Genomic DNA, 24,020 nt, shown 5'->3' with positions numbered 1-24,020 from the left:
CACCTGGAACCTGGTGGCTGAAAAGAGAGTTAACATACGAAGCCAAACAAATTGTTGAGCAATCATGGATCCCAAGCTTGGAATAGTGGAGAGGAAGTGTTAGGGAGGTACTCACTGCAAACTCTAGTGCACTTCTGCTTTCAGGTATATATTTTGCAGTAGTTTACGGATACGTGTGCACATAAGCTCTCTCTCAACCACCCCTCTTTTTAAGATTCACAGATGCTGCTGGTTAAATAAACTTTTCGTCCTTGCACTCAAGCTAACTTCTGTCGTTGGGTGACTGCTCCCTGCTCCATGTTTAATAAGAGTCACAAGTTACTGTGGCCACAGGTGAATGAACCTGGCCTGAAAAGTTGTTTGTTTCTTTCTCTCTTTCTTTCTTTCTTTCTTTCTTTCTTTCTTTCTTTCTTTCTTTCTTTCTTTCTTTCTTTCTTTCTCCCTTTCTTTCTCTCTCTCTCTTTCTTTCTTTCGATTTTATTTATAAGAAAGAACCAGACATCACGTAGCACATGTGTTGCCGGGGATCGAACTCGGGAACCTCATGCTTGAGAGTCCAAAGCTTTATCACTGCGCCACCTCCCAGACCACGTAAAGTTTTTTTTTAATTATATATTTTTTAACCAGAACACTGCTCAGCTGTGGCTTATGGTAGTGCGGTGGATTGAACCTGGGACTTTGGAGCCTCAGGCATGAGAGTCTTTTTGCATAACCATTATGCTATCTACCTCCGCCTGAGTTGTTACTTTTATAGGTACATTCTTCAAGTTAAATTTTTTTTTTTTTTAAAAAAGCCCAAGATTATCTTATTCTAATTGAATCTTCTGTGGTGCTCATAGATGGGAAGACCATACTTTTGCTAATTCTTATATATTGACTGACAGTGGTTAGTCTTGTCTAATAGGAATTTTTGCTTTCCTCATAGGGCCAATGTGTAAAATAATTGTAATTCTGTTTTTTAGACCTACGTGAAAAGCCAGGATAAACTATTTGCAGCAGCCACTATTCAAACTGTCGGAAGATGCGCGACGAATATTTCGGAAGTCACTGACACGTGCCTTAGCGGCCTGGTGTGTTTGCTGTCCAATAGGGATGGTATGTTGACAGCTCCGTTTTATTTCCAGTTAATTTGTCCTTGGACTCTTCGTAGCATGTATGGTAGCTTTTCTTCAAGGTTACACGTTTTTCATCTGTAACAGTACCGTGGTCCCACTGAGCGGCATTTGAGCTCAGAGATGTGCACATACATGCACTGTGTTGTTGTTGAGGGAAGTTAGTTAATTAGCTCGCGAGTCGTGGTTGACTTACCTGAGAAGGGCTAAGCCAGTACACAAGCTGTTTCTTTTCTCTTTATCAGACTCGAGACAGTTTCTTTGTCCTTTTCCCACAAAGGCTCCATCTTTCTGCTTTCAGCAGCATGTGAGTCACGCATCTCCCGCTTCACCTGCAGAGGGTGCTAGAAGCAGGCAGATGACTCCACAGCGTCTTCAGATGACTAGAGTTTGAAAAAGTATATGGGACGTGGAGCCTTCAAGTTTTATCCAGAAGCCCACCTGATCATGTTAGGTCACGGTTAGCTAGATTTAAGTCATCAGTTTGGGGTGGCCTTGTGTTTTTAAGTCAGACAGTATCCAAGCATTTTGTACAACTGGGTAGCTAACTATCCAGTGTGATATATCGAGACCATGCTGTCCTTTCTCAAAATGTCAGTGACTTGGATGGTTTGACTGGAGAATAAATGAGACCATTTTGGCAAACAAAAGTGACTTCATTGTTACCTTTAAAATATTTAGAGCATTTTTACTATGATTTTGTATTTGATTTAAATGCAGGGTTATTATCTATATATTTTTTTTGTTTTAATTATTTATTGATTGGATAGTGACAGAAAGAAATTGAGAGGGAAAGGAAAGACAAATAGAGAGATACCTGCAGCATTGCTTCACTATTTGCAAAGCTTTTCCCCAGCAGGTGGGGACTTCCAGAGCCTTGAACCCTGGCCCCTGTGTATATGCACCCAATTGGGTGCACCACTGCCTTGCTCCATCACAAGATTATTTTAAAGAAAAGATTTATTATTTTTTTTAACATTCTTTCACCTATGGAATCCTTAATATAATTATGTCACATGAAAATATTTTTATATATTACAAGGTTGATGAAAATTTTATTTTATTTGAAAAATAACTTTTCACCATAATAACTGATATCCCTAATCAGCCTATAATTTCTACTGATGAAATAAACATAAAAAAATTATCCCTAAGTAACAATGCTTTAACATTTTTTTATTATCTTTTTTTATTGGTAGAGACAGCCAGAAATTAATAGGGAAGGGGAGATAGAGAGGGGGAGAGAGGCAAAGAAACACTTGCAGCCCTGCTTCACCACTCGCAAAGCTTTCCTCCCTGCAGGAGGGGATAACAATGTTTCTGAATGTGAACATGAAATTATAAACTTACACCTGTGAACCTCAATATTTTGATGAGAGAACATTTTTCAGCATGCATGATTAAGACTCCAAATAACCGGCAGCAAAAATAGTAGAGAAATGGGTTTTTAAAAACCTGATTGTCCAAGGTAACTAGATATAAGATGCTGAATGTTACCTGTCTTTTTCTACTCTCTAACAATAAAATACTATTTTTCTCTCCCATTCTGTTCCATGAGTTAAAATGTAGCTTTTAAAGATAGTGTTTTTATTTTCCTATACTTTTGATAACAACTTCCTATTTGAGCAAATAAAGTATATTTCCATATCATTAAAGTTTATGAACCTAGCTTTAGTAAGATAATTAATTAAATTTTTGTCCAATACAAAATATATCCAAGGTTTCTCAATTTTAATTTTGATAATTTTTTCTCATGTGAAAACTTAAATCAGTGATTTAAGTTTATTGGGTAGAGGCAGCCAGGAATCAAAAGAGAGGCAGAGAAACACCTGCAGGCCTGTTTCACCACTCGCAAAGCTTTCTCCCTACAGTAGGGGGCCGGGGGCTTGAACCTGGGTTCTTGCTCATGGTAGCATGTGCTCTCAACCAGGTGCGCCACCACCTGGTCCCAAGTCTGTGATTTTTAAAGCAATTATTTCTATTTAAACTTTGTCATTAATTTAATTTCCAAAAATGTTTTTATTGCTTTTATTTAAAAATGAGTATTCTACCCTATTGTACTTTTATGGGAAGAATAGATTGTTTTATAATTAGATAATAGGAAAATAATATACTTTATTATAACTTACAAGGTAGGTGAATGTATTCATTTAAGCTCTGCTACATTAATGGCAAGGCTTTTATTATTGGTAAATCAGAACTCTTTGTAAACATGGAAATCTCCCTACTGTTTGAATATTCAGAACATTAAACTATATTATTTATGCTCTGACTTTATATTATCACAAGCGTATAACACCTTGTTATTATTATTAATTAATTAATTTATTTATTTCCCCTTTTGTTGCCCTTGTTGTTTTTTATTGTTGTTGTAGTTGTTGTTATTGACGTCGTCGTTGTTAGGACAGAGAGAAATGGAGAGAGGAGGGGAAGACAGAGGGGGAGAGATAGACAGACACCTGCAGACCTGCTTCACCACCTGTGAAGCGACTCCCCTGCAGGTGGGGAGCCGGGGGCTCAAACTGGGATCCTTATGCCGGTCCTTGCGCTTTGCGCCATGTGCACTTAACCTGCTGCGCTACCACCCTCCTCCCAACACCTTGGTATTTAACTGCCATATGTGCTTACACTTTTATGGTTTGGAAATCTAGCTCAGTAAGAATTGATGGAAAAATAAATAGGGAGACTATATCAAGATCAGTAGCATTTAAGTAATCAACACTATCGTAAATCTGAAATGACCGATCCTGACACAGAGCTCCCCTTTCTCCCAGTGAAAATATTTGTTTTTAGAATAGGTACTGGGATTTGGGAATTTTCTCAGCTCAGTGAAGGATAAGTAAATCCAAATATATATTTCTAGCATATTTCAGAGCCAGTCCTGCCTCTGCATGTGAATAATTTGTAATATGACATTTTTCCGCTTAGGCTGATTTTGCAGCGATACACTGTAAAAGTAGAGGGTCTCACCTGTGGGTTATTTAAAATGACACTTTCCCTGTTTAGCTTTGCAGAATAATTATACAATCATCTTATTTTCCTGTGGGAAGTTTGATGAGGCAGAGTCTCACTTTCAGTTGTCTTTGTTCTCCTGGCACCAAGAGTTGTGCTGTCTTTATAAAAGAAATAGCTGCCCCTAGTAACAGAAGCAGGAGAGACTGGAGGGGCCGGGCCGGGGCGCACTTGTCTGAGCGCACTTGTTACTGTATGTAAGATCAGAGCTCAAGCGCCCCCCCCCCCCCCCACACACACACACCTGCAAGGGGGAAGCAGTGCTGCAGGTGTCTCTTCCCCTTTCTTACCTTCTACTCCCCCTCCAATCTCAATTTCTCTAAGTCCTATCAAATGTAAGAAAGAAAAAAGAAAAAGAAAGAAACCAAGAGATAGGATTGTTCTGACTCTTGGGCTTAAATCCTGGACAAAGTCATAAAATTCCAATGCCTATCTCTTTCTTCATCTTTAAAATGCTAAGGTCCTTATCACGTGTTACCATGAGAAGAAAACGCACGTTATTTTGTAAACTAAAGTATCACCGCACATTTATCATGCCCCTCCAGAAATCATCATAGTTTGAAGTACACATGCTTAACTGCGATTAGACTGATAACGTATTTTCTTTCTATTCCATAAAGGGGTTTAGATATTTTAAATAAAACGAATAACAACACAAACATTCTATTTCTCTCTTTTTTAGAAAGTAATAGCTTTCATTTTTTTTGTTTTTTTTTTTTTAACTTGATAAGGTAGATAGTGTGTGATGATGAAACAGGACATAATTTGGAGGTGAGTGTTTTGAAGACGCCTATGCTGAGAGCTGAGATTTCACCCACACGTCAGTAACTGTACTGTAAACCATTAACATTCAATAAAACGCTTTTTTTTTTTTTTTTAAATTGAAACTAAATTCATGAAAATCCTGACAAGAAACAGACGTGATACGCTGGTAAGGAATTGCCAAAGGAAATTTTTCAGGAAGGGAATGTGAGCAAGATGGAAGGAAATGAAACGGTTTGCTGTTAGCACCAGGGGCTAACAGACCGGCAGTAACAGAAAGCCTTCACCCTGTCCACCGGGCTGTCGGAGAAGTCAGGACCTCTTTTTTCTGTTTTTCTATGCAAAAATGTGTCCTGGCTTTTACGACAGCCCAATAGGATTGAAGGGCAGCATGTGAGTGACCAGAGCAGTTACCAAGCTCTGCAGGTGCTACTCAGTTGATGAAGCTAAGACCTGCAGCAGAGAAATACAGACGGTGCTGGGCCAGATGGGAAAACTTTATTCTTTTGAGAACAATAAATATTCTCTTCTACATTCCTTGTCTGCTCTTTCTGCTTCCTGTTGGCTGGGCATGTCTGCAAGTTATGGTCAAGGAAGTCTGGTTGATGCAGCCCACAGAAGACAGTTTCTAAAGACACAGAGTTGCACCCAGAAAGAGAGTTGGATTCATGGGATAAATGGAGGCCGTGCAGCTCCCCGCCTACCCTTTCTTGACTCCGAAGGCCATCCTGTTTCTACATTACCAACGTCTGCCAACAGTAACCCTGCTGCTACTTGCTTTTCTGGCATCTGATAACCATAACCAAAGAACAGTAGTGGAGACTACTGTTGTCCGCAAAACCCCCCCCCCCCATCTTTGTTGCAGTGCTCCCCATCCAGTTCATGCTTCACTTTGACTTTCCCTCTCTGTGCTTGCTTCTTACATTCCACCTGTCAGTGAGATCATCCGGTATTTGGCTTTCTCTCTTCGGCTCATTTCACTGAAACTGGTTCCTTCAAGTTCCATCCAGGGTGAGGCCAGCTCACTTTGTTTTTCTAACCCAGAGAAATAAGAGACGTCAGAAACTAGGAGACAGCAACAGAGGTTAGAACTTTAAAGTATAATCTACTTAAGATACAATTTTTAAAAATTTATTCATAAAAATAAAAAATATCGACAAGACCATAGGTTAAGAGGGGTACAGTTCCACACAGTTCCCACCACCAGAGTTGTGTGTCCCAGCCCCTCCACTGGAAGCTTCCCTGTTCTTTATCCCTCTGGGAGCATGGACCCAGGATCATTATGGGGAGCAGAAGGTGGGAGTTCTGGCTTCTGTCATTGCTTCTCCACTGGACATGGGTGTTGGCAGGTGGATCCACACCCCCAGCCTCTTTCCATCTTTCCCTAGTGGGGAGGCGGGTGAACTCATGGATATACTTACTTAAGGTGGAATAATTTACAAATTTGAGTTTATATTTTCCTAAATGTTTAGTTTTGAATTGAATTTTATATATTAAATACAAATAATTATCCTTCCCCCCCCTTTAGAAATAGTTGTTGCTGAAAGTGTGGTTGTTATTAAGAAGTTACTGCAAATGCAGCCTGCACAGCACGGTGAGATCATTAAACACATGGCCAAACTCTTGGACAGCATCACTGTAAGTATCCAGTAAGGAATCTTCATCGAATCCCACTCCGTATTGATTTTTTAATTTTTTTACTCATAAATTACAGTTACGTTAAAATAAACGAACGCCCTAGAGTATACAGGCTGATTATACAGAATTGCAACAGTTAGGATTTAAAACCTGGTCCTCAGATCCCACACTGTTCTAGAAGGCAATTGAAAACCATCCTGCCCGATTGGAACTGGAAAGTGTGATCACTGTATGTTTTATGTAGATAGATGTGTGTTGTCGTCATGTACACATGTGCTTGTCTCCACCGTGTCTACAGGAATCCAGGTATTTGGTGTTAAATCTACAGATATTGGGAGTCGGGCGGTAGCACAGCAGGTTAAGTGCATGTGGCTTGAAGCACAAGGACCGGCGTAAGGATCCTGGTTCGAGTCCCCGGCTCCCCACCTGCAGGGGAGTTGCTTCACAGGCGGTGAAGCAGGTCTGCAGGTGTCTTTCTCCCCCCCCGGTCTTCCCCACCTGTCTCCATTTTCTCTCTGTCCTATCCAACAATAACGACATCAATATCAACAGCAATAATAACTACAACAATAAAAAAACAAGGGCAGTAAAAGAGAATAAATAAATAAATCTACAGATATCTATTCATGCTGTCGTCAGAGAGAATCTAGGTGTAATAATAGCCCATTGAAGAAAAGCAAACCCATGCTCAGATCTTAATTCTTACTACTGTATAATTTCACAGCTGATCTTCACTTTTCAAAGTACACAACCCAGAGGACTCACTAGTATATTCTTCAGGCTTGCGACCACCACCAGTATGTCATTCCAGAAAATGGTCACCCTAAAAAGTCTCAGGACAGTAACTCTCCCTCGACCTCAGCGCCGAGCCCACTTGGTCTGTCTCCATGCACTGCCTGTGCTGCACATAGTGTAGAAACCGAATCATGGTATAAGTGGCTTTTTGTGTCTGACTTCTTTCACTGAGAATGTTTTTTAAATTCACCCATGTTGGAGACCAGGAGGTGGCACAACTGGTTAAGTGCACATATTACCAGGCACAAGGATCTGAGTTCGAGCCCCTGGTCTCCACCTGCATTGGTAAGCTCCATTCCTGGTGGAGCAGGGCTGCAGATATCTGTCTGTCTGTCTCTTCTTCTCTGTCTCTCCCTCTCCTATCAATTTCTCTCTGTCTCTATCCAATAATAAATACTATTAAATAAAAAAGTTCACCCATGTTACAGAATGTCATATTGCATTCCTTTTTAAAAAATATTTTTTATTTTCTTGCTTTAATTTATTAGATAGAGACAGCCACAAATTGAGAGGGAAGCAGGAGATAGACACCTGTAGCCCTGATTCATCACTCTTGAAGCTTTCCTTATGCAGGTGGGGACTGGGGGCTTGAACCTGGGTCCTTGTGCACTGTAACATGTGCACCACCATCCATCCCTCATAATGCATTCATTTTCACAGTAGATTTTGGCTTTTAATTCGCATCCTCCCACTCAAAATGAAATAGGACTGCTTGGAGAGGGGGATGATCTCAAAACATCTTGTTTGCCAGGCTAGCTTTGCGGGCAGGAGACCAGGAACTGGTGGCGGCTTGGTAATACAATTCTTTATTCATGCGGGAGCCCCAGAGTCAGTACGAGCACAGCAGGTTAAGCCACATGGCGCCAAACCGCAATGGCCCCCTCCCGCTCCGCACGCCAGTCCTTCTACAGGTCGGGAAGTGGGAGAGAAAAGAGAGAGAAATCAGGAACAGAAGTGGGCTTTATAGGTTAAAACCGGAAGAGGCAAGTCGAGGAGGAGATGGCTGGGAAAGGGAGTGGAGAAAAGAAAGAGCGGGGAAGGTAGGAAGCTTCCGTAGCAGCGGTTGCTGGGGTTTTAACTGACGGGATTAATGTACCCTGCAGGCAGGGCGGGTCTCGAGGTAGAAAGAAGATAGATCAGAGGAATGGGTGGGGAATCTTTCAGGCAAAATCATGATTATGTAAATAGGCCATACTGTCAGCAATGGCTGCCTGACACTTGTTGAACCGTAAAAATAGAATGTCTTAACAGAATATAGAGGCATTTCAGAAAAGACGACTCGAAAGCCACTGGCTAGTTTGAGAAATAAAATAAATGATAATAAAAGAACAGAACTATAGCCTGTCAACTAGCATGAGAATCTCTGAGGCCTCCCCGGAATGAAGGATTGAATGCTCTTCGTCACAATCCGGAAATGACTACTAAATGTAAAAGAAACGATGACATGAGACTGTGAATGCTCGCCAGCTTTCTCAGTGATGGGCGAGTCAAGCAAGTGTCACTAATACATTTTAGCAACTAGGTGCTAAAAGCAAGAGCTGGAGCAGTGCTGCAGTTGTCTCTGCTTCTCTCTCCCCTGTGTTCCCCTTCCCTCTCAGTTTCCCACTTTCTCTATCAACAACAACAACAAAAAAATGGGGGGGTGGGAATTAAAGGAAGAGAGAAAGAAAAGGACCAGCCGGAGCAGTGGAGTCATTGTGCAAGACATAGAACCCCAGTAATAATTCTGGTCACAATAATTTAAAACAGTAACAACAAAGCCAGTGTCATGAAATGTAAAGTAAGATTCAGAAGCTTTAGTCCAAGAGATTAAGGCGGGGGGAGGGGCACCTGGTTGAGCGTACGGTTATAATGCACAAAGACCCAGGTTCGAGCCCCCCACCAGCCACCACCAAGCCCCACTGGACCAGAATTCTTTATGGGGAGCAAAAGATGGGAGCTCTGGCTTCTGTGATTGCTTTTCTACTGGACATGGGTGTTGGCAGGTGGATCCACACCCCCAGCCTGTCTCTGTCTTTCCCTAGTGGGGCGGGGCTCTGGGGTAGCTGGTGAGGTCATCTGCCCAGGGAAGTCAGGATGGAATCATGGTAACATCTGTAACTTGGTGGCTGAAAGGCTGTAAGATATAAGGCAGGACAAATTGTTTAATAAGCAGGAACCAAAAATCAGGAATAGATGAGAATAGGGATTCTGAGTAAAAAGAAGCTAGGAAGTCCACTTTAAGAAGTGTACCGAGGGGCCTGTGACTCTGGTCGTTTTTGCCGGTGCTTGGTAGCTAATATGGAGGTGATCTAAAAATACTTTCAGAACTAAACTTTAATGTATATCAAGTCCCGTTAAAGAAGATTGGATCTGATTTGCTATCTGTATGCAGTTTGCTTAGATACCTGCTGATCTTTGCCTTTAATTTAAATGACCAAATTCGATGTTTTTGCAGGATTTACTTGATATTACAGAATTGCATGTACAGATGAAGTGCTGTAACATCAGGATTGTGGGGAGGAGGGCTGAAGTCTGAAATGTGCAGAAACACTGGACTTAGCAAATTCTTAGACTTTTTGGTTAAACGCCATCATGTTGACATAAATATATGGACATTGCTTACTGTTGTGCGGAAGTTATTTTAAAATTTTTTTATATTTATTTATTTATTTCCCTTTTGTTGCCCTTGTTGTTTAACATTGTTGTGGTCATTGATGTCGTTGTTGTTGGATAGGACAGAGAGACATGGAGAGAGGAGGGGAAGACAGTGGGGGAGAGAAAGATAGACACCTGCAGACCTGCTTCACCGCCTGTGAAGCGACTCCCCTGCAGGTGGGGAGCCAGGGGCTCGAACCGGGATCCCTACGCGGGTCTGCCTAACCCACTGAGCTACCGCCCAGCCCCCCTTTTTAAAAATTTTTAATATTTATTTATTTTCCCTTTTGCTGCCCTTGTTGTTTGTCATTGTTGTTGTAGTTATTATTGTTACTGTTACTGATGTCATTGTTGTTGGATAGGACAGAGAGAAGTGGAGAGGGGAGGCGAAGACAGAGGGGGAGAGAAAGACCTTGTGAGTTGCTTGTGAAGCAACTCCCCTGCAGGTGGGGAGCCAGGGACTTGAACCCGGATCCTTACTCTGGTCCATGCGCTTTGCGCCACCTGTGCTTAACCCGCTGCGCTACCGCCCGACTTCCTGTGCGGAAGTTTTTAAATGTTTATTTAATATTTTTGTTACCTGAGTTCCAGGACCTTTGAATATCATACTGACCTTCAACACTCCTCTTTCTGTATCTCCTGATACCAGTGTGTGTGTGTGTGTGTGTGTGTCTGTCTGTCTGTTTATGTGTCTATGTCTATCTGAATAATAAACTAAAAAGATCCTGGAGCAGTGAGATCATGCATGTGGTAGGCCCTGGGGATGGAGGTTCAGCTGGGGGAAGCTGTTAGACTAGGGGTTACCAGAGGCGTAAAGGGGAGTAGGAGGTGGTATAAATGAATGAAAAGCTAACAGTTGTTTGGTGAAAGAGAGAATCGGGCTTTTAGTGGTGAACTGAGTGAATATGTATTCACTTTTAATGAGGCACACCTGAGGCTTTCATAACGTCATAGTGCATCATTACTTACATAAGTAAACAGACAGACTTTATTAATTTTTCCAGAGTTGCGTTTTAAATGCTGTATGCATTGGGAATGTGTGTAGTATTTAAACATTGCTATCAGTCCTAGTATATTAATGAGTAGGCATATCAATGGTCTCGTACAACTTTTGGGGATCTGTCTTTTTAGTTGCAAAAAGAAATTGTAAGTGTGCTTCCAGAAGAAAGCTTCTTAAAATGTGATCACAGATTGTGATGTGTCACAGAATTCTGATTTTTATGCCACCAAGGTATAGTAAGGTATAGTAAAATAGTTTGGAAAAATAGATGTAGTGTAACTGAAACCCAAGGTGTCTCCTGTATTCTTATTTAGAAGTGCTTTTTCACTGTGGTGGGCAACTGGAATTGCTTCATACTGGAAAATTTAATGTACCACTCAGTTACTATTCTTTAGCCCAATTTAAAATAATGGATTGTGAGTCGGGTCTTAATGCAGTGTAGCCTTTGGAACATTAAAAATAACCTCTGTCTGTCTAGAAACCGGTATACTGTCAAGAATGATCATTTGGAGCCCGGTGTGGTACACCACCTGGCTGAGCGCACATGTTACGGCGCTCAAGGACCCGGGTTCCAGCCCCCAGTCCCCACCTGCAGGGGGAAAGCTTTGCGAGTGGTGAAGCAGGGCGGCTGCGGGTGTTTCTCTGTCTGTCTCCCTCTCTGTTTACCCCTTCCTCTCGACTTCTGGCTGTCTCTATCAAGAAAATAAAAGAGAAAAGAATGATCATTTTATCATACTACCTGAATTGATTTGTAATAACAGTCATTGTTTTTAAGTGTAGAAATACTCTGATTTCTTTTTATTAAACATATTCTGATTCTTATTGAAAGGTAATACTGTGACCATAATGTTTGAAAATAAATACTTTGACTGTAAAGCAATTTTTAAATTATCTTTATTTATTGGGTAGAGACAGCCAGAAATTGAGAGGGAAGGGGATAATAGAGAGAGACACAGAGAGAGAGAGAGAGAGACAGAGAGACACCTGTAACACTGCTTCACCACCACTTGCAAAGTTTTTCCCCTGTAAGTTGGGGCTTGAACCCTTGCCCTTGTGCATTGTAATATTCACCCTCAGCCATCTCCCTTCCCCAAAGCTATTTTCACGACCTCATTTTTGTGACAGGTATAACTTAGGTATGTCTTAGTAGTTTTATATCTTATAAAATGGTAATTTTGAAATTTGAAATTGTGATAAAAGTTTGACTGTGGAAAGGCCATTCTCATTTTTTCTTTTCATTTAGCAGTGACACTAGGTACAGCTGTAAAAATATTGGGACTTTATTTGAGGAATTGAGAAAGGAGTACCTAAAAAATTAATTTTTTTAATGATGCTACCTCTTAATAATAGCCACTGGCACTTAAATTTATTATAAAAAGCAAATGTTCTATGGTAGCGGAAAATGTTGACAGAAACCAATTTGCATACCCCTTCACGTTCCTTTCAGAATAGGGAAGGACACAGTGTTAGAACTAATTTGCCCACTCTGACATGCTCGTCTTAATGGTGCTGATGGAAGGCTTCCAGCTTGTTAGCTAAGCAGTTATTTTTAAGAAATAAATCATTAGAAAATGTATTTGTTTAAAAATACAGTGCCGAAACGCAACATCGGGCAAATTTATCTTACCCTCTTGTTGTTGTGTTTGTTGATGACTAAAGAACAGGCCAAGATTCATGGTTTTATAAGCACACTTTGCTGATCTTGTTAGTTTTAAATTTCCAGGATTGTAGCAACTGGTTTGAGGCAACAGCAGTTTTGATGTGGATTCCTGGTCTGTGGTGGGGCTACGTCTTTTCCTTTACCCATGGACTCTAGAAATATGCTTTATAGACCCCCGTCTCAGGAATGGTCTGCAATGCTTCTTAAAATGTGAATTCCTGATGATGTAAGTTTTAATTATATAAACTGTCCTAATATTAGGTTCCCGTGGCTCGAGCAAGTATTCTTTGGCTAATTGGAGAAAACTGTGAACGAGTTCCTAAAATTGCCCCTGATGTTCTGAGAAAGATGGCTAAAAGCTTCACTCGTGAAGATGACCTGGTGAAACTGCAGATCTTAAATCTGGGAGCAAAATTGTATTTGACCAACTCCAAACAGGTAAGAACCTAAACCCTCAGTCTACCTCTGTGACCTGTCCTTTTTACCCTGCCTGTCCAAACAGCTACTTACTGTCTGTTCATACCGACACGAATTGCCCAGCAATTACTAGGTGTCTGTTGCTTTTAAGATTTTACAATAAGGGGCCGGGCAGTGGCACACCTAGTTAAGCCCACATGCCCAAGGCCTCAAGCTGGAGCCCCAGCTCCCCACCTGCTGCGGGATGCTTCCTCTCTCCCTCCCTACTCCTTCTCTCTCAATTTCTCTTGGCCACAGGGAGCGGTGGATTCACAGTACTGGCAGCAGGCCCTAGCGATAACCATGGAGGCAAAAATAATATTGATGATGATGATAGTAATAATGTAAAAATGATGGTTTGACAATAGATATTGATGCGGATGTGACACTCTAGTTCTACTAGGAGAGAAAAACAGATTTAAAAAAATGAAATAGGAAAAAAAAAGAGAAATAGTATGTGTTAATATCTTAATTATTAAGACCCGGTGGAATTCCACAGGACAACATTAGTCTGAAGTAGAGGAGAAATCCAGGATTTTCCCTAGGGCCTGTAAGGGCCTAGAATGAGTGGTTTATTGTACAGAGTAAGGAAAGGAAAGTGGAAGCCTGGAGCTGTTAAACAGCTCTTTGCTTTCAGGAAACTTAAAAGATTCTGCCTGGGGCTGGCAAGGTATCTCACTAGTGTGCTTGCTTTGTTATACACAGGGCGCAATTCTGTCACAGCCCCACCACTTGAAGGAAGCTACCAAGCCATGCAGTGGTGTCTTTATTTCTGTTTCTCTGTCTCTGCCTTTCTTCCTGCCTTTCTCCAGTGAGCACAAAATGCAAACATATATGCACGCATACAGACATGTAACAAAAAGACTGGCTGGAAAGGTAGCCTTGATCAGGACTTGAGATGGCAATAGGAACCACTCAATATTTAACAGATATTCAGTGTAGATGGTTATTTTTAAAAATGAGATCTTTATTTAATTTTATTTATGATTATAGGCTAGAGACAGAGAAGTTGAGAGGGGAGGGGGAGCTAGAAAGGGAGAGAGAAGCCCTGCTACTTTGAAGCTTTCCCTCTGCAGGAGGGGACCAGGGGCTTGAACCCGAGTCCTTGAACATTGTAATGTGAGCACTTAACCAGGTGCACCACCACCCGGCCCCTTAATTTTTTTTTTTTTTTAAATAAGTGAATCCTAAGGAACTATTGATATGGGGAACTGCCTCTATCTATAAAATATTTAGTTACCTTCATGTAGAAAATAGAAACCTTCCCATCCTTCTTCCTAAATCTAAATTGCTATTCTGCACAGGCATAGAACTAACCCAAGGGCAGGGGAGACAGCATAATGGTTATGCAAAGAGACTCTCATTACTGAGGCTCCAAGCTCCCAGGTTCAGTCTCAATCCCCTTCACCCCCACCATAAACCAGAGCTGAACAATGCTCTGGTAAAATAAATAAATAAATAAAATAAATAGTAAAAAAAAAACAAAAAAAACAAGCAAACAAACAAAAAGAAAGAACCCAGTGAGTGGACTGGAAAAGGAAGCATTTCTGCTCGTTTCAGCTAGGCCTCTTAGGCCTTATCCTCTGTATTCTATTTTTTTCTCTAATTTTTCCTTTCTTTCTGACTGATACTCTCTGCCTTTTCCCCCTCAGTTGTCATTGTCTTCTTCTCCTCCTTCTTTTTGTCCACCTCTCCTTTTCCTGAGCTCTTTTTCTGGGTTTCACTGCGTCTTCCTTCAGACAGACAGACAGACACACACACACACACACACACACACACACACACACACACACACACACACACACACACACACCCCAGAGCAGTTTAGTGACCATTGTTAGTGAGCAAAATCAAACCACCATCCACTGCAAGGAAGCAAAAGATGTTTATTCACGAATTCGAATCCAGGCCGAGTGGTGACTGACAGCAGTCCACCAGCTCAACCCTGAACAAGGCTCAAACCACACAATTTATAGGATTTCAGAATACACTCAGGGAGGGGGAATGCATCACCTTATCACTCTACGACCAATAACATGCCATGAAAAGTACGGAATCCAGTCATTTTAAACACAGTGAAGCGTGGGGTCCACTCAAGGCAAAGCGCGGGCTTATTTTAAACATTGCACCACCACACAGCCAATAGGACTTAGCCAGAGTAGCTGTCCCCACATCCTTCCGCCATCAATTGCAGCCATCTGGTAAACAGCTTTCCTTAAACCCTGTGCAAAGATCCTGATAAGGCTTGCCCTTATGCAGGGTCTGGTTAAACATCTAGTGTCTTGCCGGGATAGCCTGAGGGTGCTTCTTCCTGAGCTAGTGCTCTCTGGGTTGGAGAGAACTCAACGAGCTGATCTAGGCTGTTGCGTGGGAGAGGGACCAGGAACTCGTGCCGCACTAACTTCGCAGGAGATACACTCTGGAACTCTCGGAACCGGAAAGCAATTTCCAAGTGTCTTTAATCAGAAGAGCAGCTGTTTTTATACTCTCCAAGTAGGGTGGAAACAGGATGTGATATAGAGAGGGTGGAGAGAAAAGTGACTGGTGAAAATCAGAGTGTGACAAGGAGGGGGCGGAGCAGGCGAGAATCCTATCACTGAACCACCAATGCCCTGGAGGGAGTGCTTTATGTAAAAGTGATTTATGTAAATAGACCAAAGCTTTGAATGGGATTAAATCTATCCCTATATAGGCATATGGTTAAGCAGAAGCCAGGGGGAGCTGGCATACTATCCAACAGTGTCTTACTGGTCGGGTCCTGTTTTTCTTTAAGGGGAAAGTTCAAGGAATTTTCCACTCCACAACCATGTCTGTCACTCTCGCTTTGTTCTTCACTAGTGCTCCTCTCTGTGCAGTTAGCATGTTCTTCTCGTTCATTCTTCCCTGACTACCTACTGACCTCAGTCACTATCTAGGAAGCAGCTGTTAGCTGGTAGGATCCGTGGGCTGATCCCTTAAACTCATCTGTGTATGGTCTCCGAATTTATGGTATGGGTTAGCTGTTAGGATCCGTGGGCTGATCCCTTAAACTCATCTGTGTATGGTCTCCGAATTTATGGTATGGGTTAGCTGTTAGGATCCGTGGGCTGATCCCTTAAACTCATCTGTGTATGGTCTCCGAATTTATGGTATGGGTTAGCTGTTAGGATCCGTGGGCTGATCCCTTAAACTCATCTGTGTATGGTCTCCGAATTTATGGTATGGGTTGTGCCGGGCTAGCGTGGGGGTGCCTCTTCCCGGGTGCGTACTCTCTGGGTTGGAGAGAATGTGACCGGAGCCAGCCTGGGCTGCTACTCACTCAGAGACACGAGGGAGGCAATGCGGAAACCTTATTGATCAGAGAGCCAAGGCTTTTAAAGGGCAGACCCAGAAATGGCAAGTCAGAAACAGAAATGGCTCGGAAAGGGGCAGAGAAAGGCAAAATGGAGCTGGAAAGGTAGGAACTTCCTTAGCAACTGTTGTGAGTGTTTTAACTGGTAGGATTAATAATTCCCTGGAGGAAGGGAGGGTCTTGAGGATAGAAAGAAGACAGATCAAAGGAATGGAATGGGTGGGGATCTTTCAGGCAAAACAATGATTATGTAGATAGGCCCTAGTATCAGGAATGCAGGGTGCTTTGTGAGCCCTGCCGAGCTCAACCACATCCTCACAATTTCCCGACAGGTTGTATAGTGTTTTCGCTGACTGGTAGAAATCAGTCATGACCAAATGTAAATATTTTTCACCCAATGCTGTCTATGATTTATCTTTGCATTGTCAGTGATCTTTGAAAGCAATTACTTACTCATTTCCAGTTGTCACACAGAAGTTTTCACAGAATGAGTTCTTTTTTAATCGAGTAAAAGAGTCTGTGTTTGCTAGTGAGCTTACTTATTGATAGAAGACAGGTAAACGGGAATTGTTTGCTTACTGAATTCATTCAAATTGTGAAAGTCAGTATGATGCCTGGAGTTGTATGCTATGATTATCTATCTGGTTTGCTGCTCTGAAGTATATGTGACTTACAGATAAGTATAAAAGACATTATTAATAAACACTAAAAGTAATGTCTTTCCAAATGCAATGAAACCACTGTGTTGGGTCCCATTCTTTGTAGCTATAAATAATCAATATTGAAGTACATAGTACTTTTTGTTCAGAAATTATAGACTGTATTCTGTATCGTATTATCTTTTTTTTTTTTTTTCCTCCAGGGTTATTGCTGGGCTCGGTGCCTGCACCATGAATCCACCGCTCCTGGAGGCCATTTTTCCCCCTTTTTGTTGCCCTAGTTGTTGCAGCCTCGTTGCGGTTATTATTGCCATTGTTGACGTTGCTTTGTTGTTGGATAGGACAGAGAGAAATGGAGAGAGGAGGGGAAGACAGAGAGAGAGGGGAGAGAAAGAGAGACACCTGCAGACCTGCTTCACCGCCCGTGAAGCGACTCCCCTGCAGGTGGGGAGCCGGGGGCTCGAACCGGGATCCTTACGCCGGTCCCTGCGCTTTGCGCCACGTGTGCTTAACCCACTGCGCCACCGCCCGACTCCCATGTATCGCATTATCTAATGAATTTGGAAACAATATTGTTTGCACTTACAGTTTTTTTTTCCAGAATTGTATTAATAATTGAGAACTTGATCTTTAACTTCTGTAATGATTATTAATTAATCTATTATTTGTGATCTACAGGATTGTGAGATTACCGGATATGGTTCCATACTTCCCCCACCAGCAGTTGTCCCGTCTTTTACCGCCCTCCCCCCAGTAGTAACCACCGTAGCTCTCACAAAGACTTAGTGATAGACTGTCTGCTTCTGGTTTTGGTCTTGTTTTGTTTTTGCAAGTTCTTGTGTTTCAGCTCTGCAGATACGAGTGAGTGAAACCATCCAGTAGTTGTCATTCGCCTCTTTACTTACTTCACCAAGCATCATCCCCTTTCATTTTGTCTCCAGAACGATCAGACAAACTATCAGAGTTTTTGATTGCAGAGTAGTATATGCCATAAGGTATATCCCGTGCTTTCTTTAACCAGTTATCTCCTCCCGTGGTCGCTGTGAATATGCAGCTATGAACATAGGGCTGCACATGTCCCTTCTAATTAGTGTTTGCATGTCCTCTGGATAAATGCACAAGAGTGGTTTTGCTGGCTCAAAAGGTGATTCCACCTTATTAGTTTAAAGACTGTATTGCTCTGCATAATGACCGTACCAGTTTGAATTCCTACCAGCTCCAGCTTAGCTGACCATTTTCAAGAAAAGGGATTAGAGAATTAGCAGCTGTCAATTAGCATACTTTTTATTTTTCCCCCAGCTGCTCAGGGATGACTTTTTCACGCAGAAAGAGAAATAAGAAAGTGCACCACCACACAGAAACTCCCCCCAGTGAGGTGGGAGCTAGGCTTGAAGCTGGCTTGAGCACATGGCAGAGTAGGCACACTGGCCGTGTGAGCTGGCCTCGCCTGCTCCCCTGGTGACTCCTTTTCATGCCCCTCTGCTTCACAGTCTGCTAAAGTCCTTTAGTTCAGAATTCTGTAGGTTTGAGCCTGAAGTTACGACTTTCACTTCAATGTAAACAAACGGCATTTTTGTGACACCGAAAGTCCCACCATTCAGACGCCAATTTCTTCTTTTTAATTTTTTTTTTAATTTCAGAGGGATAGATAGCATTACTACACCACTCAGAAGACTTCCCCTGGTTTTGTGGTGTTCCTTTATAGTGCTGGGGATGTGTGAGTCCTGGATCTCATGGATAGCAAGGCCCTCCTGGATAACCTGTCTCCTGGAGTGTCCCCACAGTGTGTTTTGGTTGGGTTGTTTGCTTTTTGGATAAAGACAGAGAGGTAGAGAGAGTCAAAGAGATCACAGTAATGAAGCTTCCTTCAGTGACTTAGGGCTTAGGCTAAAACCTGGTAAACAGCAGAGCAGCATGCTATCCAAGTGAGCTATTTTGCTAGTCCCTGCCATGTATTTTATTATTATTATTATTTTTAAATCTTGTTTTAACTGTGAGTATGAAATCTAGGCCACAGTGTCCAGGGCCTGGTTTTCTGTGAATTACTGATACTTGCAGGCCTGATTTCCCATGTTTGTTTGTTTTTCCCCAGAATTATATTGAATCATACAGCTATCAGAAATGTCAGAGCTGATATTTGAAATTGGGGACATTGTGTTCTCTTGTATGTTTAAGAAATAATTGAAATACTTCTGATAGAAACAGGAAAATACATCACCACACTGAAAGTCCCCGTCCCCCCCCCCCCACCCCCAGTGAGGTTGGAGCTGGGCTTGAAGCCAGCTTGAGCACATGGTAGAGTAGGCACACTGGCCAGGTGAGCTGTGTTTTTATTTATTTATTTTTTTACCCCCCCCCCATTTTGTTGCCCTTGTTGTTATTGTTGCCACTGCTGTTGTTGCCGTTGTATAGGACAGAGAGAAATTGAGAGAGGAGGGGAAGATGGGGAGAGATAGATACCTGCAGACCTGCTTCATCGCTTGTGAAGCGACCCCCCCCTCCCCCCCTGCGGGGAGCTGGGGGCTGGAACTGGGATCCTTACGCCTGTCCTTGCGCTTTGCGCCATGTGCGTTTAACCCACTGTGCTACCACCTGGCCCCTGTGCTTTTATTTCATTTTATTGGATTTGATATGATTTGATTTTAACCAGAGCACTACTCACCTCTGGTTTATAGTAGTGCCGGGGATTGAACCTGGGACTCTGGAGCCTCAGGTATGAGAGTCTCTCTGCAAAACCATTATGCTGTCTTCCCCTCCCCCAGGTGAGCTGGTTTTGCCCCAAACACCCATAAAATATGTATACATGTGACAAAGGGGCTGGGTGGTGATGCACCTGGTTGAGCACACATGTTACAATGTGCAAAGACCTGGGTTCAAGCACCCAGTCCCCACTTGTAGGGGGGAAGCTTTGCAAGTGGTGAAGCAGTGCTGCAGATGTATCTCTCTCTCTTCACCTTCCCTCTTGATTTCTGTCTGTCTCTACCCAATAAATAAATAAATAGACAATACACAAAAATTAATATATATATATAAAGAAAAATTGTCAGATTGCATCTCGGGAGAAATAAGAGACCAGGAACTCGTGGTGGAGCGGGAACGCAAATCTTTATTCAAGCGGACACCCCAGAATTGGGTATGAGCACAGTGGTTCAGGCCACATGGAGCTAGCAAAATGGCCGCCTCCCACTATGCCCACCAGCCCTTCTCCGGGTTGGGTTGCGGAAGAGAAAAGAGCAAAAAAAAAAAAAAAAAGCAAAAGCGGAAGCAGGACAGGCTTTTATGGGAGGATTCCGGAAGTGGCAAGTCGGGCCGGGATTGGCTAGGCAAGGGGGTGGAGAGAGGCAAAAGGCATGTTGGGAAGGTGGAAGTGTCCTTAGCAACTGTTGTGATGGTTTTAACTGAATTAGCACTACCCTGAGGGGATAACGTGGTGGGGAATCTGTAAATCATACTTGCATGGAAATTTCGTGGTTTGTGGTCCCTGCCAATGTTTGACCACAAAAAATATTAGTCAGTATTCTGTTTTCATTATGATTGAATAAGCACCTACTGAATCAATTCTCCCAAGCATAACAGCTATAAGCTCTGGGGAAAGAAAAAAAGATGTAGAAGATAATCCAATGTGAAATAATAATAATCCAGTTTCTGAAACGTCAGAGGAGTAGACACATCTGATGCCTCTAGAGGGAATGAACACAGGAGAAAGGGGGTGGCACAGTGAAATCCTTTTTTTTTTTCTTTTTCTTTTTCTTTTTGCCTCCAGGGTTATCACTGGGGCTCAGTGCCTGCACTAAGACTGAATCCACTGCTCCTGACGGCCATCTTTTAAAAAAAAATTTATTTATTTATTCCTTTTTATTGTTTTATTGTAGTTGTTGTTGATGTCCTTGTTAGGTAGGATTGAGAGAGGAGGGAAAGACAGGGGGGGTGAGAAAGATAGACACCTGCAGACCTGCTTCACCAACTGTGAAGTGACCCCCCCCCCCTGCAGGTGGGGATTCAGGGCCTTGAACCGGGATCCTTACTCCTGTCCTTGTGCTTTGCGCCACCTGCGCTTAACCCGCTGTGCTACTGCCAGACTCCTTGACATTCTTTATTTTTATGGCTTTTGTCTTGATACAACCCACAAAGGGTAAAACTCCAAAAGAAAAGTCCCAAGTCTTGACCTAAGGAAGTAGGGAATGGAGAGTTGAAGGACACTGTAAGTATTCAAATATTAAGGAATAATCCTAGAGAGATCAGAGTGGGGATGTCTCAGAAAACCTGGTCATCTGTCCTCAAGCTGCTGTCTGATCCCTGAGCTAGACATTGCAGCATGGTTGAAAACAAAGGACTTGCCAGATACATAGACCTTGGCCAAGGACACAGAACATATACTTTTTGTTGTTGTTGTTAAATTTCTTTATTGAGGGATTAAGGGTTTACAGTCGGCTGTACAATACAATAGTTTGTGCATGCCTATCTCCCAGTAACATTACAGCCCCTCTACCATCATGTTCCAGGACCTGAGCCCTCCCAGCACACCAGCTCCAGTCCAAGGTGTGCTTTGTTTTCCCTTCTGATCTTGTTTTCGGCTTCTGTCTACAAAACATATGCTTTGAGGTTTTTGTTTTTGTTCGTTTAAATTACAGAATTACATGTCACCCGGGGTTTGAATCCACACCATTCCCACCACCAGAGTTCTGAATCTTCAGTCTCCCCACTGCCATCCACCACAGTTCCCCTAAAGTTGTAGACATGGGCCAACCATGATCTCTACAACTATCTGTCCACATTTATACATAGTTGCCCCCCTTTTTTTTCCCTGATTCAGTCCTCTCTTCCCCTCTAAGCCACTCTTGACTGCTGGGAAATTGTGCAGACGCAGTCACATCTGCCATGTTGTCCCCTCAGGGTACTGCTAGTTCCCGCGAGAGAGTTGGGAACATTCTCGGAGCGCCTGTTCCGCCATGTTGTGCCCTCAGGGCATTGTCTATTCCCCCCCCCCCCCCACAATGGTTGCAGTGCTTGGTTACTCCTCCCCCTTCCCATTCTCACGAGAGTTATTATCCTACCCTGGAGTGCTATGGTTTACTCCTCCCTCTTCCCATTCCCACGAGAGCCATTCCCATAAAAGCCCTTCTTCTTCCACCCCTCGCTCTCTTGCCCGCCTTTCACTTCAGTGATCAGACGCAGGGAAGGTTTCTGCGTGAGGAGGCCATTTTTGCTACCTCCACGTGGCCCAACCTGCTGCTCTCTCACCCAACTCTGAGGTGCCAGCGCAAATAAAGGGTTGAGTTCCCTTTCTGCTCCAAACCTTTTTCTGCGTCCGGCCCCCCGCAAGGGACACATGACAACATAACTGCCCCCACATGTCCCTCTCCTTTTCCTTCTGTCTCTCCGGGTGCTGATGGAGCTGGAGTGCAGAGTCCTCTTATCTTCATCCTGTCATTTCTCCCCTGCTGAGAATACGGATCAAGGTTGTTTATGGGGAGCAGAAGGTGGGAGTTCTGGCTTCTGTAACTGCTTCTCCACTGAGCCTGGGCGTTGACAGGTCGATCCACACCCCCAGGCTGTTTTTATCTTTTCCTAGTGGGCCAGAGCACTCACTGGAAGTGCGAGGTTCCAAGACACATTGGTAAGGCCGTCTGCCCAAGAGACGTCTCGATGGAGTCATGGTAGCATCTGTAACTTGGTGTCTGGAAGGTGGCATGACCTAAGTTGAGGCAAAATGGTTAGTGAACAGGAACCAAAAAGTGGGATTAGAGCAGATGAGATTAGGATTTTAGGGTAGAAGAAAGCTAGAAAATAATCCATTGTAGGTATGTTCCTGGGGGCACACAACTGTGGAAGTTTTGCCTGAGTTTGGTAGCTACCTTGAAACTGCCTGAGAGAATGGTATCAGAGTAGACAAAAGGGGCTAGAAAGTTGGAATAGGGGAGTCGGGCGGTAGCACGGTGGGTTAAGCGCAGGTGGCTCAGAGCTCAAGGATTGGCTGAAGGATCCTGGTTTGAACCCCCGGCTTCCCACCTGCAGGGGAGTCACTTCACAGGTGGTGAAGCAGGTCTGCAGGTGTCTGTCTTTCTCTCCCCCTCTGTCTTCCCCTCCTCTCTCCATTTCTCTCTGTCCTATCTAACAATAACAACATCAATAACAACAACAATAATAACTATAACAACAAAAAGCAACAAGGACAAGAAAAGGGATAATAAATAAATAAATATTTAAAAAAAAAAAAAGAAAGTTGCATTGGGGCAGAGAGTAGCTCCTGTTCTTGGAAAAAAAAAAAAATCCAGTGGCTAAAATGAACTATTTACCTCCATCGACCTGATCCGGGGAATGCATATATATATTAAATCTTTAGCACCAGAGCCTGTGTAACCTCTTCAGTCCCTCCTAGTCACAACTGGGAACACTGCAGGCCTCACTGACTTCAGGACCCGTCTCTTTTGAGTGGCAGGGCAGGATACAGGGCGTAGACTTTGAATTCAGCCACGTTGACTGATGGCGAAAACAAAGCAAAAACCAACACACAAACATGGATGTGCAGAGCTAGAGTGGGGAGTCCACCTTTCGGTGTGTATTGAGTTGCATCTTGGGAAAACATAAAGGTCTACTGAATGCCACCGAACCGCACAGGGGAAGACATTCTAAATGGCCACCTTTACCTTGACCACCATAGAGAAACGAGAACCAGGAAAATATGATCCCTTCTCAAGGAAAACAGAGGCCGGCCCCAAAATTTACCCAGGTGCTGGAAATGGCATCCAAAGCTTTTGAGGCAGCTTTTATTTCTGTGGGAAGAAGATCATCATGTAGCCCAGGAACTCAAGTGCCTGTTCAGCCCACTAGAGGGCCTGGCCTTTGGGGGACACACACACACACACACACACACACACACACACACACACACACACACAAAAATATGCGTGGCCATGCATGACAGGGGCCTGTGGTGAGTGAAGAAAATAACTCTGCA

General features: G+C 43.0%; 1 protein-coding gene across 1 annotated transcript in view; it reads left to right on the top strand.

Moving 5' to 3' along the window:
- AP3B1 (adaptor related protein complex 3 subunit beta 1) overlaps positions 1-24,020 on the top strand; it is a 228,023-nt gene that overhangs the window by 87,002 nt on the left and 117,001 nt on the right. Inside the window, exons 13-15 of the mRNA XM_060201077.1 lie at positions 963-1,095; positions 6,415-6,524; positions 12,878-13,054. Coding sequence (XP_060057060.1) covers positions 963-1,095; positions 6,415-6,524; positions 12,878-13,054 — 420 coding nt within the window. The remainder of the gene's footprint in view (positions 1-962; positions 1,096-6,414; positions 6,525-12,877; positions 13,055-24,020) is intronic.

Source organism: Erinaceus europaeus, chromosome 11, assembly GCF_950295315.1.
Source record: "Erinaceus europaeus chromosome 11, mEriEur2.1, whole genome shotgun sequence".
NCBI classification, from domain to species: domain Eukaryota; kingdom Metazoa; phylum Chordata; class Mammalia; order Eulipotyphla; family Erinaceidae; genus Erinaceus; species Erinaceus europaeus.
This window is presented reverse-complemented; position numbering and strand designations above follow the sequence as displayed.